This window comes from Rhinopithecus roxellana, chromosome 1, assembly GCF_007565055.1.
Source record: "Rhinopithecus roxellana isolate Shanxi Qingling chromosome 1, ASM756505v1, whole genome shotgun sequence".
Lineage (NCBI taxonomy): Eukaryota > Metazoa > Chordata > Mammalia > Primates > Cercopithecidae > Rhinopithecus > Rhinopithecus roxellana.
Window position 1 is genome coordinate 105,744,850 of NC_044549.1, and position 15,345 is coordinate 105,760,194.

The 15,345-nt window shown below is 37.2% G+C and overlaps 2 protein-coding genes across 2 annotated transcripts in view; one reads left to right on the plus strand and one right to left on the minus strand.

Moving 5' to 3' along the window:
- The window catches only part of LOC104667983 (mediator complex subunit 12L), an 89,047-nt gene that overhangs the window by 56,917 nt on the left and 16,785 nt on the right, over positions 1 to 15,345 (minus strand). The window contains exons 8-16 of the mRNA XM_030928746.1: positions 14,805 to 14,925; positions 14,323 to 14,424; positions 13,129 to 13,242; positions 9,927 to 10,126; positions 6,203 to 6,391; positions 5,539 to 5,613; positions 5,236 to 5,423; positions 4,228 to 4,389; positions 2,187 to 2,298 (exon numbers count right to left, since the gene is read on the minus strand). Coding sequence (XP_030784606.1) covers positions 2,187 to 2,298; positions 4,228 to 4,389; positions 5,236 to 5,423; positions 5,539 to 5,613; positions 6,203 to 6,391; positions 9,927 to 10,126; positions 13,129 to 13,242; positions 14,323 to 14,424; positions 14,805 to 14,925 — 1,263 coding nt within the window. The remainder of the gene's footprint in view (positions 1 to 2,186; positions 2,299 to 4,227; positions 4,390 to 5,235; positions 5,424 to 5,538; positions 5,614 to 6,202; positions 6,392 to 9,926; positions 10,127 to 13,128; positions 13,243 to 14,322; positions 14,425 to 14,804; positions 14,926 to 15,345) is intronic.
- P2RY12 (purinergic receptor P2Y12) overlaps positions 1 to 15,345 on the plus strand; it is a 47,289-nt gene that overhangs the window by 2,454 nt on the left and 29,490 nt on the right. The gene's annotated exons all lie outside the window — the stretch shown is intronic.

Sequence of the window (15,345 nt, forward strand, 5' to 3'; positions counted from 1 at the left end):
TTAAAATACATTACCTCATCGGTCTTACGAAGAAAAACACTGGAGAGACAGAATTACATTTTGCCTCAGTCCTGTGTTACATTTCTAGGGACTTGCTGTGAATCCTAGCAAATGTATTATTTTGATGTTTTATAGAAGAGAAGGTCTGCTATCTTATGTATGTGTCTTCCTTGATAAAGAGAATGCACAGTGCTTTGAAAAATATGGCATTGTAGACATCAGCCAAGTGGCTTATCAGTTTATAAAGTGGGCTGCTTCTTCACTTCCTCACTGACTCATACTAATGCTGGAAAAGGAAAAATTTGCTTAGGAAAGGGAGCCACAAGTGGGCAACACCCTAGAATCAGATGACATGAGCAAAAAAAAAAAAAAAAAAAAAAAAAAAAAAAAAAAAAAAAAATTGCAATTCAAAACAAAATAAAAAACCACCAACAGAAACCCTACCATGCTCTGAAATATGGTCGTTAATGAGAGTCATCTTAAAAGCGTTCAAATGAGTCACATGCAAAAGTACCCCCTCCCAACAGATGACCTGTAAGTACCCTGCATGGTGAGATGAAAGCACTTCCTAAATCTCATCAAAAGAAATGAACCTCTCCTCAAGGCTGGCTTAAGGGGGCAAGGCAGTTAACTAAACAAGCTCTCATGGAGTTCAAATAATAGTAGTGGGACAAAGAAAACTAAGTGTAACAAGTCATTTGAGGCATGCAATGGCATAGAGAATAGCTATGGTCCTACTTTTAGAGGGTGATCAAGGCCTCCCGAAGGAGGTAACATCTGAAAAGAGATCTGAATGAAGGAAGGGAGCAGGCCATGCTAATATCTGGAAGGGAATCTTTCCACCAAAAGGTAAGAAAAGATGCACAGGCACTGAAATGAGAATTTGCTCAGCAAGTTCAAGGAACAGTAACATGGCCAGCCAGTGCAACAACAGTGGAGGAAAGAGGGCCATGACTGGTAGGAGACAAGGTAGACGAGAGAGCCAGTGTCAAATCATGCCTGCCCTTATCAGCTAGAATTTTTATATTAGGTATACTGAGGTAATATGTGACTTACATTTAAAAAGGTTCACTATGACTGCTATATCTAGATCTCTCATATCCAAAAGGCAAGAAATGACAGCAGGATCAAAAAAGATTAAGTGTCCTTGTCCATGTCCATCTAGTACCATTCGAGGGAAAGACATGGTGTCACAGAAACACAGTGCCACAAGAAGGGGTCAATTAGGCTCTGCATCAGGATAAAACACCTCATAAGACCAATCTATCCACTTTGCTTAATTCCATGCTCTCCAATTTCTATTGTGAATGCTCAGTCTCCTTATAGTACATAGATGCAAGAGCCCCGAACAGTGACCAGGAGAACTGTGTTTGGTGAAAAGGCAATGTCCAAATTATTTCTAAATAAACAAATATGCTTTCCGATTTATTTCTTGTGTATTTGGTTGGCATCAATAAAAGTGAGTTTCTGAACCTACAGATTTCAAGCTGAAACTGTGCCTGATAATGTGGCATCCAAGCTTGAGGAGCTGGACTCACTGCCATGTCTACTGCAGCATAGACTCCTCCAGGTCCTCTCCTATGAGGCAAAGTTAGGAGAGGGGCAGATACTTCGAAGTTATATGCAATATGTAAAATTTTACTTTTATAGGCTGTACAGATTTATTGTACATATCATTAATATAAAGTTGTTAATCTTGTGGTGTCTAGAATGCCAGGTAGAAGAACAGGGCATGGATTGTTTCTCAGCATCTTCTCAAAACATTTTGTACTCTTATTAGTTTTTTTTGTTTGTTCCTGTTTTTGTTTTTTTTGAGACGGAGTTCCACTATTGTTTCCCAGGCTGGTGTGCAATGGCGCGATCTCAGCTCACTGCAGTCACTGCCCGTCAGGTTCAAGCAATTCTCCTGCCTCAGCCTCCCGAGTAGCTGGGATCATAGGCGCACGCCACCATGCCCCGCTAATTTTTGTATTTTTAGTAGAGATGGGGTTTCACCATGTTGGCCAGGCTGGTCTCAAACTCCTGGCCTCAAGTGGCCCACCAGCCTCGGCCTCCCAAAGTGCTGGGATTACAGGCATGAGCCACCTCACCCAGCCCTTTTTAATTTAATTTCAGTATTTGAAAGGCAAATAAATGAATGCCATTAGAAAGATATTTGCCTGGCTTAATATTATATTATACTTTACCTGGTTAACTTGATTTTGGAGAGATGTTAGGAGGCCTTCCCTTTGTTCATCTTGTCCCTTAAGGCAGGTAAGTACCAGTGAGAGGAAGGGTTGTTGACTCAAAAGAGACATACTACAAAGGAAGTAATAACAGCAGATCTAGTTAGAAATAATGCATTACTTCCTCTGGCAACATTCATTTCTTTGCCTCACTATTAGATAAATAAGGGAAGTGGTAAATAACCAAAGGCTGCTTGAAAATTTAAATCATACCTCTACTTATAAGATTAAAAGCCACTGTAATGCTTCTAAATCACTTGGTATGCTCTAATTGCCCTTGAAGCCATTCTCAAACTACCATCAATCCATACTGTACATGCGCATGTCAGGCAGTGAGGGTAGAAGACAGTGAATTCATGTTCTACATCAATATGCAGGATTTTAAAACATACATCAGAAAGAATATCAATTTATACACAGGATAAAATTAAAAATGTTTAAAGTTCTCACATAAAACTCTTATTTTAGAGTCTGGGAAAAGAGGCCTATATGTCTGTTGAGCTTGTTTTGGGGTTTGTTTTTCAGCACATTTCCCAAGACCAAAAAGCAGGGTATTAGTAGTGCTAATTTAGCAGCCAGCACTGAGGATTCCAAAAACAGAGTATTTGCTAGCGACCTCTAGTGTGCAGCTCCAACACAGCCCACAGGCTCCAACACAGCCCGTAGCCTCCACTGGTAGAGGGGTGTCAAGGCATTTGGTTAAAAATTCTGTTTTAAATTGGCATTTTAACAAAATGTCCTCAATGAGAAAACAATCAACAAATCATATTGACAAACAAAGCGCCATGTTGGAAAGAAAAATTTCTTAAAATGAGAACTAGGCCAAAATATTTCAATCAGCATCATCCCACATGGGCAGAATGAAGAGCCCCTGACGTGGGAAGAATGATCTTTCAAGTCTCTTCAATGCCATCTGTCCTGCCTGTGGGAAGTGAGGCAATGCACATACACTCGACTATTAGCAAATATGATTTGAAAATTAAAATTATGCCCTCTTGTTGGTTAATTAATGCTGGCCAAGATGGTAAAACAACCAGATGAAAAACAAATACAATACATACAATGCTGGGTCTCTACCAAAATGTACTGTAGTTAAGAGCACAGGCTCAGAAGCCAGACCTCCTGGATTTAAACCCAGGCTTTATGTCCTTCACTGTGTGTCCTGGAGCAACTCATGTAACCTTTAAGTGCCTCAGTTTCAACATGATATAAAGAAGAGAATGAGAGTAACTATCACATGATTGCTATGATAATTTTAAAAGCTCATGTACATAATGAGTTTTAGAGAGGAGTTGCCATTTTGTAAGCGGTCAATAAATGGTGGCAACTATAGTATTATTCATTAGCGGACAAGAAACCGATATGCTTAAAATATTTTTTTTAATGGAAGAAACTGTCAATTTTTTTCCTTTACTCCTAGGTTTCATGGCATTTTCACATTAGGGTGAGGTTTTGTTCTTTCTCAGTAACACAGTTTTCAAATATAATTACTGGAAACCTTTTCTTGGGCATAAAATAAATTAAGAAAACATGAGTAGTGGTAGCCTAGGAGTTTTAATGTCTAGTCTAGAATAGGAGCCCTAAATGTTAAAAATATGAGCAACTAGTTCAGACACCAACATGCCAGAATTATACATTATATTTATTTTAAACATAAATACCTAAATAATTAAAAAAAAATAGAAATAATTAAAAATAAAATACAGGGATCAGGTAGCTATCCAGATCTGATTCATTTGGTCTAAAGCGGGTCTCAGAAATCACTGTTTTTAACAGTTCAGCAGTGATTTGGATATAAAGGCAGAATTGAGAACTAATGTATTAAGGATTATAACCTGAAACTTTTTAAGAAGACAGCCTTGCCTAACAGAATATTTCCAGTTCCATTTAAAAACTAAATTTCAGTGGACTGTGGGTACAATGACCACACGGGTTTATAGGAAGTGAGACTTTCTCAATTATTCTTTAAACTCTCACAGAGACGCACATCTTCCACTCACACCTTTTCTGTTTCTGTCTGTCCCTTTCCTTTTTGGAAGAAGAACCCAAGTGCTGTCCCTTCTCCAGCTCTTCCCCAGCAGCTTTCAGCACTCTTCCTTGCACAGAAGTTGGCAGCCTGGCAATGAGGGGGGCCACCAACCATACGCCCCTGCGTTCGGAGGAACTAAAATCAGAAACAGGTGTTACACCAGAGAAAGCATCCTTTCCCCCGCTCTCACAGTTATAACAGAAACTCCAAAGCAAAACTTTGATGTATGAGACACACAGACTGTTCCAAAATTTCCCTTTTATTTCTGTATTATCTTTCCTTTTTCCGAACACTAGGCATTTGCATGAGCTTTCCACCTAAGCTTACAGAAAGCAATAAAGCATGCAGTTCTGGAAGGATATTGTAACTAAACTGATTTTAATGTTTTCCTATGACCCCGTCTCTGATTAAAAACAATCACTTTGTCCAACAAACAATATATTTTTCTGTCACAGTTACAATATGAAATACTATATGTAAGCATACTAATAGCTAATTTTTAAAGTTTAAAATTCGCTAGTTATACTTTATGCCAAAATGATGAAATACAAATCAATCTGCCTTTCATGATTAAATAATTACTTTAAGATTTTATATGCCTACTGGTTCTAATTCTGCACAAAAATTATCAGGATATATTTGTGCAAAATGATAAATCAATAAAAATGGTGGGAAAAGTGTTTCCCATATAATGAATACCACATAACACAGTAGACCAAGGGACACTGAAAGCATGAACCAAACCTGAGTTCACCTGCAGTTTCAAGGTGTTTAGTCCTACTCCATCAAATATTCCAAATGCAAAGCTATCATCCACCCCAGCTTTACTCATTAACTTATTAAAATAATGGTAATCACCACTTACAAGTAACTATGTTCTTCACATTCCTGGGACTTAAAGAAAAATCACTGTGCTACACAAAATTTACCGTTACTTGTGAGAAATTCATGACAGATCAATAAAACAACACACAAAAATACCTTAGGAATGTCTTTATTCCATTCTGTCTTGTGCTACCTGTATCAGCACTTCCAATACTGTTTGGGTTGAAGAGGCTCATGCCAGAATTAGAAGAATTATTTAGGTCCGCAGACTGCTGGAATACCTCTATTGTTGCCTTTGCAATATTGTCCAGTAAGTTGTTCATTTCGGCCACAGAACCAGAGCCCTAGAGTTAGATATAAGAATACTGGCACATATGTGTATTCCCTTATCCTCAAACATCAACGTGTTTTGCTTTTTATAAAATTTCATACAGAGATAAGCTTTCAATACAAACTCACAGGGTCCTTCAAGCACTGTTTGATCATTAGCTGGAGTTCTAACCAGGACTGTCTCAGTGTCCACTGCTCAAGATTCTGGGAAAAAATGGAAAGAATTAAAACATGATGGGTATCAAATGTGTTAAAATACAGTAATTCCTTACAGTACTCCTTCTCTGAAGAAAGAGCAGAATAATCATACACAATACAAGAATTCATATGAGTCAAAAGGTTCCCAGACTTGTTGCATATATATCCAGTAGTGACACAAACCAACAAACAGAAACATTAATTATTAATTAAATAGTTAATATTGTGCCTGACTCAGCTATGCACTGAAACTAAATAAGCATTTCTCCTTTAAAAATTTAACCAATCCCATTCCAAAATGATTTCAATATTCATTTAATAATATATTTAACATAGCCCCCTCTCTGAAGCATATTTCTCATGTAAATACAATACTGACTTAAAATAGCAATATTTGTTTGATGATTATATACAATTTGCAGCATGTATATCCACCCAAAAATAAAGTATGTCATTCCACAGAAAATGTGGGGAATAAAAATCAGGATTAAGTGAAATCACGAATTAGTAAGGACAAAAAAAGAGAGAAAGTAACTCTTTTTATAATTACAAAGAATTTGTCAAATGACAGAAACATAATCTGTATACGACTGACCTGAAGAATACGCTTAATGTGCTGTCTTTGCAGGTTGTCCCCCTCGGTACATTCTTTAATGCCATGAGGATAACAGATAAGCTGCAGTAATTTCTGTGCTTGCATATTTGAAAGCACAGGGTCCAATATAAGTTCTTTGTCTGTACATAATCTTTCAGGTTCTTTTAAGCAATGCTCTCCTACCCATTCCTAAAAATAATAGGGCAATTAGATTGACAGGCACTGGCTTTTGGTATATATATGCAATATGTACTAAATCCACAGTGCATAACTGAACATAAAACTGACAGAAATTTTCCAATTAAAAAAATTACATAAAGTAGGTAGAAAAATTTTAAAAACAAAATTTCTAGCATTTTGACTTCTAAAGAATACAAAGTAGAACCTTGCTTAAAAACATTTTTTAAAGGGAAAAAAAAAGAAAAACAATAAAGAGAATATTAGTATGTTTTTAACTGGAAAGTGAGGTCTTGCTCTAGGTACTATTTTGTGACAGTTTTTTCTAACTTGCTATGTAACAATTCTATCAGATATACGTTCTTCATAATTTTCATGGAAAACATTGTACTATCTCACTGACTAGATAGAACACACTATAACAAATATTTAGAAAACTATCTTCCATTTTGATCCTATTATGAATAATGTTATCATTATAAATAAGTATTCATGCACATCTCTTTTCTATACAATAACTGTCAGGGTAATTTCATAGAAGTGCAATTGCTGGGTCTAGTGTGAGTGGAGGGGCTATAGATGCCTGGGGCTAATGACCCTCTGAAGAGTTTCTAGCAATTTAAACTCCTATTGCCTTTTCTTTATCATTTTTTTCAAAGGCAAATAATTATACTAAATAAAGTAAGGAATCACCAACAGTAACAGAGCCTAATTTGAACCCAGATCTATTTCGGGTGAAGTCTGTTTCTTAACCACCATACCAGTGGCTCAATGCTGGTTGTCCACTAAAATTACCTGGGATCTTTATAAAATTCTATGCCCAGGGCCCACATCAGACTAACTAAATCAAACTCAGGTGGTGGCACCCAGATATCAGTAATTTTTTAGGCATCCAAATTGTTTTAAATGCTCCAGGTGATTCCAATATGCACTCACAGTTCGGAACCAAAGCACAATTGCCTCTCAATACTTATATGACTATGTAGTTAATTAACTTTTACCATAATTATAACATGCCTGTAAAATACAAAAACATGACCCAGTCAATATGACATCTATAGCAAAGTACAAAATAATAAAGTATGTCACTTTTTTGTATAAGAAAAGATAACTTCTAAAAAAATATATGGGAGGGAGAATAAACCAAAAAATAATAAAACTGGATCATCTGGTAAGAGGGATATGGGAGGGAAGACACATCTCTGAGTATACTTTTTTTTTTTTTTTTCCTGAAACGGAGTCTCGCTCTGTCGCCCGGGCTTGGAGTGCAGTGGCCGGATCTCAGCTCACTGCAAGCTCCGCCTCCCGGGTTTACGCCATTCTCCAGCCTCAGCCTCCCGAGTAGCTGGGACTACAGGCGCCCGCCACGTCGCCCGGCTAGTTTTTTTGTATTTTTTAGTAGAGACGGGGTTTCACCGTGTTAGCCAGGATGGTCTCGATCTCCTGACCTCGTGATCCGCCCGTCTCGGCCTCCCAAAGTGCTGGGATTACAGGCTTGAGCCACCGCGCCCGGCCTTACTTTTTTGTATAGTTTCATTTTTAGAAGTAAGCTACCCTATAGACAGAGCTGGGGGCAAGAAAGGAACTTAAGGCAAAACCAAATGAACCTAGTTCCATTTCAGATAAAGAATATATTCAAAGGGATGGGAAAAGTTCCAATAATTTTTGAACACAATATTTTAAACCCTTAGAGAAAGTGGAATTGTAAACGAATCTTCAACTCCTTTTGGGTAGGTTTGTTCTTCCTAGTGGTATGTGTGCTACATATCTTTCTTTCTTTGAGACAGAGTCTTATTCTCTTACCCAGCCTGGAGTGCAGTGGCGCAATCTAGGCTCACTGCAACCTCCACCTCCTAGGTTCAAGCGATTCTCATGCCTCAGCCTCCCAAAGAGCCAGGATAACAGGCATGTGCCACCACACCTGACTTATTTTTGTATTTTCAGTAGAGATGGAGTTGCATCATGTTGGCCAGGCTGGTCTCAAACTCCTGGCCTCAAGTGATCCGCCTGCCTCAGACTCCCAAAGTGCTGGGATTACAGGCTTGAGCCACTGCGCCCTGACCTAGTGTACATTTTTGATACTATATTCTAATTAATCATTTTTTGACAAAGCACTGGATAGCCCATTTAACATGCCCGGCCATGTGTACCATTTTAAAACTATTTCAGATGTATTATAGAATTAAATAAGTAAGTTGATGTTTTTGGGAATCAGCATTCTTACTATGGAAGAAGGTGATACTAATATGAATTAGGGGAAAATACTTTGTGGGGTTGGATTGGAATTGAAGGTATCAGTAGGACCTCATAAATATATATATATATTTACATATATTTATGTGTATGGATATATTTTTCTTCCTAGCTTTGTCTGCAAATGGGTCCTAGAATTAATGATACTCCATAACCATGAGCATACATAATACCCAGATCTTGGTTTCTAAGTACCATTCTCTGCTAAACAGAACCAAGGGCTCCTTGGAGGAATAGTTGATTCCAGGTCCGGGGCACAGAAAGTACAACATGGGCCAGAAACTATGAAAATACCATCTATTTTTTAAACGTCAAATGATGTGATAGAAAGGATGAATCGATTCCTGCTGGACAAAGCTGGGAGTCTGAACATGAAAATAACAAAGTACAGTATATTATAACCCATATGGCTAATAAATAGATAAATAGGGGAGGAGGGCAGGCTCTTCCTTAAAACAGGACGCAGACTGATATTATGAAGGAAGAGGAGGAGCAGGGGGGAAAAAAAATCACCATTTTGCAACCATCATAGTAAAGACTAGATTGGGCAAGAATGAAAATGAATGCTTATGACAGCTGGGGGAGTTAGATGAGGAGAAGAAAATTTGCACTGTCTCAAAGTATCTCCTCAAAGATTGCTTATTGCAAGGGGAAAATTAGTAACTATACAGTGGGGAAATCTTGAAACTATACAATGGAAACATCTTAATCAAAATTAACACCACCCTTGAGGTGCAAATGGGCATCACATGCCTTCAGACATGATTACCTGAAAGAACACAAGATTACTTCTATAGTATCTTGGCCAGGGATGCATAATCTGAAGCTAATCTACAGGAAACCTCAGACAAATCCAACAATACTGGGACAATTAAAAAATCAAACTGTGGCCTATAGATGAGAAAAAATTACTGTACCAAAAGCTAAATTTTCTGATGTTTAATAGCTATATTTTGGTTATGTTATGAAATAATGCAATATTCAAAAGAATAAAATATACAATCTACTCTTAAATGAATGATTCAGAAAAAAATAGGGACATGCACCCACATTTCCACATACAAATTACAAAGCACATGTAGCAAAATGTAAAAATTAGTAAATCTGTGTAAAGGATGGACATGAGTTTTTTAAAAATAATTCTTGCAACTTTTCAGCAAACTTAAAATTATTTCAAAATAAAGTGAGCAAGAAAAAAAGGACCACCTATACACAAGTTTCCGACAAGTGTAAATAGCTCTCTCCAAAAGAAGAGTTATGTATTCAAAGTAAAAGGCAAATTAAATTAGAATACCTGTTGACAGATAGTCCTTAGTACGTATCTAGCGTATTCTCTTAAATTGGCAGTTTCAATGGAAATGCTTTTCCCACAGGATTTTGGATTTTGTGAGGCAGTCCAAATATCATCAGCATTCCCATCACATCGCAAACCTCTCATGGTGAAGTCATCATTCTTTAAAGAGCTGACACTGTTATTGCCAATTTTGGCATCTCCTAAGTAATAGAATCACAAAAGCAAAATCACAGAAGTTCAAAATATTGCCAAATATTTGAGGAGCAAATGAGGATAGCTTTCAGGGATTTAAAATATGTGAATATTATTATTATTGAATAGCCAGTTGTTCAGGAATAGAGAGAATGGATCAAGAGAATAAATGCATGAACCCAGAGAAGTTTTTATCAGAAATGGAGAAAAAGCAAGTTCAAGACTCGATCCTTACTTTGTTTGTATGATTATAGTTTCACCAAACTTGGAAAGGCCATTATGAATCACACTAAATAATCACAGAACATTGGTTTCACCAATATTTCAAGCATGAATGTATTCAAATTCATTTGACTTATAGACAAGGAAAAAATGGGTTACTCACCCTTCTAGATGTCCCTTTTCCATTTCTTCTCTTACAATGACTTATTTTCTATCCATAGGTCAAGAGAAAATTTTGCCTTAGCCCACCTTACTATCAACTTCTTGACAAGAGAGATTTATTTCCCTGGGAATGGAAAAGGGCAATGCATACTAAGGAAGCCCTGAAAAGTAGGGTATTCATTGAATAACCCCTGTTTTTTACCTTCCTCTCTGTAACATAGAAATAAGAAAACCTTACCTGATAAATCTCTAGTATACTTAGTGAAATGAAGTTAAGGAAAGTGTTTTCTTCATAACAAAGTTCTGGGAAAGAAACTAAACAGAATGTTTGAATAGCTAGAAATAAGAAATCTCCAGCCATGAAAGACAAATAACTATCATATTTTAAAAGTGAGAGAGTAATAAAAATTCAAAATAAGGATTGCCAAATGACAGCACAGCCTTCAAACTTTTGCCTGTTTACTCACAGGATCATAGGCCTTGACAAGAAAATTTCCTGGAACCAACACATGCTTTTACAGTAGGCCTTCACTGCCTGCAGTAAGTGGGCAAAACAATGCCCAAGTTAATGGAAAAAGCCTTTTAAAACCCCCAAGTCAACCAAGAAAAAGTTTTGACTTTGCTGAAAAATGGCTTAATGAGTATTTACTTACAAAATCTTAAGCGGAGGAGATGAATAAATAATGAATTTCAATTTATCAATATATAATCATATGTTTCTCATTAAAATACAAACACAAAGAGTAACAACTTCATTTTACCCACAGGATTTAATTCAATAGATCACTTCAGGAGCTGAAAGAAAAGACTAAATTCTAAAAGTACCAAAATGTAGTATGCTTTCACTACCGTTAGGTGATGTAAACAACTACCTCTATACCTTGTTAAATTGTAGAAATTAAAAACCAAATTTGATATAATGCTCCCACCTCCCTAACTCAAAATATATCCTGGTGGATAGGAATTGAGAGTTGGTTAGGGCATGGTAGGGTGGATAAATTACAGCTTCTGCAAATAAGAGAAGAAAGGAAAAGAAAAGAAAGAGAAAAAATCATATCTGCTAGCCCCATACTAGGAGATCCTCATTTAGTTTAGATGTTAGGGTAACAGAGAAGGTATCAGAGTCTGTGCCAGACCTTCTGCAATTGCATAGACAATAGAATACATTGAGTGTTCAGTGCTCGCCTGGCTCAAAGCTCTGCTGACATTAAACTGACCTGATCCTGACTTCTTAGACCCAGGGAATCCTCCAAATTACGTAAAGAGGTGGGCAAATTTTACTTGAGATTAGACCAGTCCTACAAATCATGGGGCCAGTGTCTAGAAGGTACTCATCTTGGTTTCTGCAATTAACATGTGTGTCACTTACAGATTCACACTTCCAACATAATTGTATTGAAAACTCATTCTTTGCTAGTTTCTCTGATGAGCACTAGAAATACCACAGGCAAAAAGCCAGTTCCTATCTTCATGGTCCCTACATTAATTTATTAAGTAGAACCGACCAACTGACTTTCCCTGCAAATATGATTACAGTAGGGAAATTTTACTCACTGAAATGAGCATTTAATGTTGGCTGTATAAATCTATAAGCCCCTACACTCAGAGGAGGCTGTGGTCCTTGATGTGGCTCTACCTTCCCTTTTTACTACAAAATTCACAGGCCTGTGTGTGTATCCTTTCTTAAGGTGAAGTTTTGATAGATAGTTTTTTGAAAATTCTGTTATCTTTCCTCATCATCACCAAATAACATTTCCCAAGCAGGGCAAGATTATAGCCCGAAACATGTTATTTAGGACTCATCTAAAGCAATTCCTATCCATTCAGTAATTTCTGTTCTAATGAAGGGGAGCTACTTCTGAACATAAGAGTCAAGACAAAAGAAGGTACCCAAAGTTAGAATTAGGCAGTCTGAATTCTAGACTTTCTAATTATTCAAACCCTTTCTGATTTATAGAATAATGTTTTAATGTATTACCCTGTAAATGAAGAGAAAAGGCAGTGCTATTATTCCAGGAGAATACTTACAAATAAGGATGTAAAGAACATCTTGGACATTATGAATTAAATGAAAAAAAGTATTGTGAAATTTAATATTGATTTATCAATAATATCAACATCATTGCAACTACTGCATGGGTCATCAAAAAACAAAGTTAGAAGGAAATATACTTGTTCAGGGTCATGACAGAAGCAGAAACACTAAGATTAAAACTCAGACTTTCTGGTGTTCTGCTCCTGAAACATAATCTGGATAAAATGTAAATGTTTAGTTAGATTACCAAGTCATCCCTGTCTCTCACAAAGTGTGACTTCTGCCACCAAAGAAGGCAAAACAACCCTGTGGGTCTGAGCACCTATTTTACATCAGAATAAGACATGATGCCACTAAAACACCATAAAAAATATTATATGTAAGTTCCCCCAGAGACACTGTAGATAAGGGACAGAATCTTCAGAGTCTTATGTATTTGGTCTAAGAAAAACCAACTAATTTTTCCAGGAGAATAAGCGATCAAACAATATCAGATTTCCAATAATATTACTAGATTTAAATCTGAAAATAAATTATTTTGCCTTCATTTCTGGTGATTAACCAAGAAGCTTAGGGTCAGAATAATCTTACCAAGCATCATAATTGCTTTTAAGACAGCAAACACAGCTCCCACTTCAATGCTGTTGTGAGCAGCGGCTAAGAGGTGTCTATCACAAGATGATCTTATTCCGGGGAAAGGTTTGCCTACAAAAACAACAAATCTTTAACAGTCTCATCACCATCATTAGTAATGTTTTGTAATTATTTACAGGCAGTCAGCCTTTCATTGTTAGACTGTGGGTGCTTAATTGCCATTAGCTTGCTTTAATTGATGCTTCATGGATTCACTAAGAAACACTGCCAGTACTCCTCAATTATCCTTTTCTTGTTATTTACTAAAACAATGTCGTTCCTCCTCAGAGATACATCAAAAAGATTAGTAGGACTTTCACATACTTGTATTGATTCTCAGACAAATATATGCATACCTATATGGAAATGATCTTCAGGAAAAGACTTCACCAACGCCCCTAAAATTCTTACTTTATTCCTTCTACTTAGTACAAGAATAAATGAGGGCCAGGTGCAGTGGCTCACGCCTGTAATCCCAGGACTTTGGGAGGCTGAGGCAGGTGGATCAAGAGGTCAGGAGTTCAAGAACAGCCCGGCCAACATGGTAAAACCCCCATCTCTACCAAAAATACAAAAATTAGCCAGGCATGGTGGCGCATGCCTGTAGTCCCAGCTACTTGAGAGGCTGAGGCAGGAGAATTGCCTAAACCCAGGAGGCAGAGATTGCAGTGAGCCGAGATCACACAACTGTACTCCAGCCTGGGTGACAGAGTGAGACTCTGTCCTGAAAAAAATAAAATAAAATAAAATAAAATAAAATAAAATAAAATAAAATAAAACAAAACAAAACAAAACAAAACAAAACAAAACAAAACAAAACAAAACAAATCACCATTGCCCTAAGCTGCTCTGGTGTGGTTCAGAACCAACACACACAGTATGTGAGAAGACCATGCTGCCCACCAGCATGACTTGGCCTAAGAGCAGAGGTATTTTTATTGCTTATTAACTCTTGATTCGTATTTCTCAATACATCCTGATATTACACGGATTAAAGGTGCTGACAGCCCTCTCAACGAATGGTATCATCTCACCCTTCATCACCCCCAGGGCATGCCCAAAAAATTAAGAAGGCAATTACAGAAAGGGACAGCCTATTTGGTCATTTTAGAACCTTTAGCTACCAATCAGATTTTTCAGCAGTCAGCTCACCCGTTGCTTGAGGTAAGAAGCAGGCCTGGGGAGCTCGGAAGAGATGAAGCAGGAGTCGGCATGTCATTCTCGCCCCGGGCTCAGCGTCCGCATCTCCACAAGCTAGGAAAGGGGGATTGGAAAAGCAAGTTTTCTAACACACTTGGGAACACGTCCTTCAGATTTCCTATCAAGCTAAATTTCCTGGAATAATTTAAATAAATTTTCCTTATGGTAAGAAAGTGAGGCCCTGGCTATTTTTCTGAGAAATCTTAGTGCTTTCTTAAAACAGACTGTAACATAGCAGTTTCCCACCTTTTTCATGGTGATCCATGTTAATTTGCATACAACAACTATTACAATTCTACTATATCTACCTTGATACTACACCACTTTCCAATATACATACCCTCAAATACTCCTTTCACTGTGTTTTAGTGTTAGAAACCACTCCATCAAGACAACAATCAAAGAGCAACTGAAGTTCCTGGATGCTGCCTTACCTGCCGCTAGAAGAGAGGGAAGTGCGACATGCTGCACGACGTCCTCCAGGGAAAAACACTGTCGTGCTATCAGAATAGCAATGAAAGTAGCTAATGAATCATGGAATGAAAGGTCACTCACCTTCAAGAAAAACATTGACAGGTTTTAATACCTAACAACCTTGTGAGTAGTATCTAAGATTAATAACTAAGAGATTGTAGGTAATACCAGTAAGATCTCAAATCCCAACATGAACCAACAGAGGGAAATGACAACATATCATGATGATTATCCTCTAGGCCTATTTCTATTTTATAAAACAATGAATGAGGTTTACCCACATTCCAATGCTGTAAGAAAATACTGAGCTTTGACTTGCATACATGCAAATGAAAAACAAAACAACAAAAATGCAAAATCAGGAAATCACTACAAGATGTAACATCATTAAAACATTTTGGCAACAAGATATATCATTTAAGAGTCAGACCATTAGAAGGCAGGGAAAAACCAGGAGGCTCCCCCCTAGTTGAAAAACAAGCCTCACTAAGGTTTTGGAGT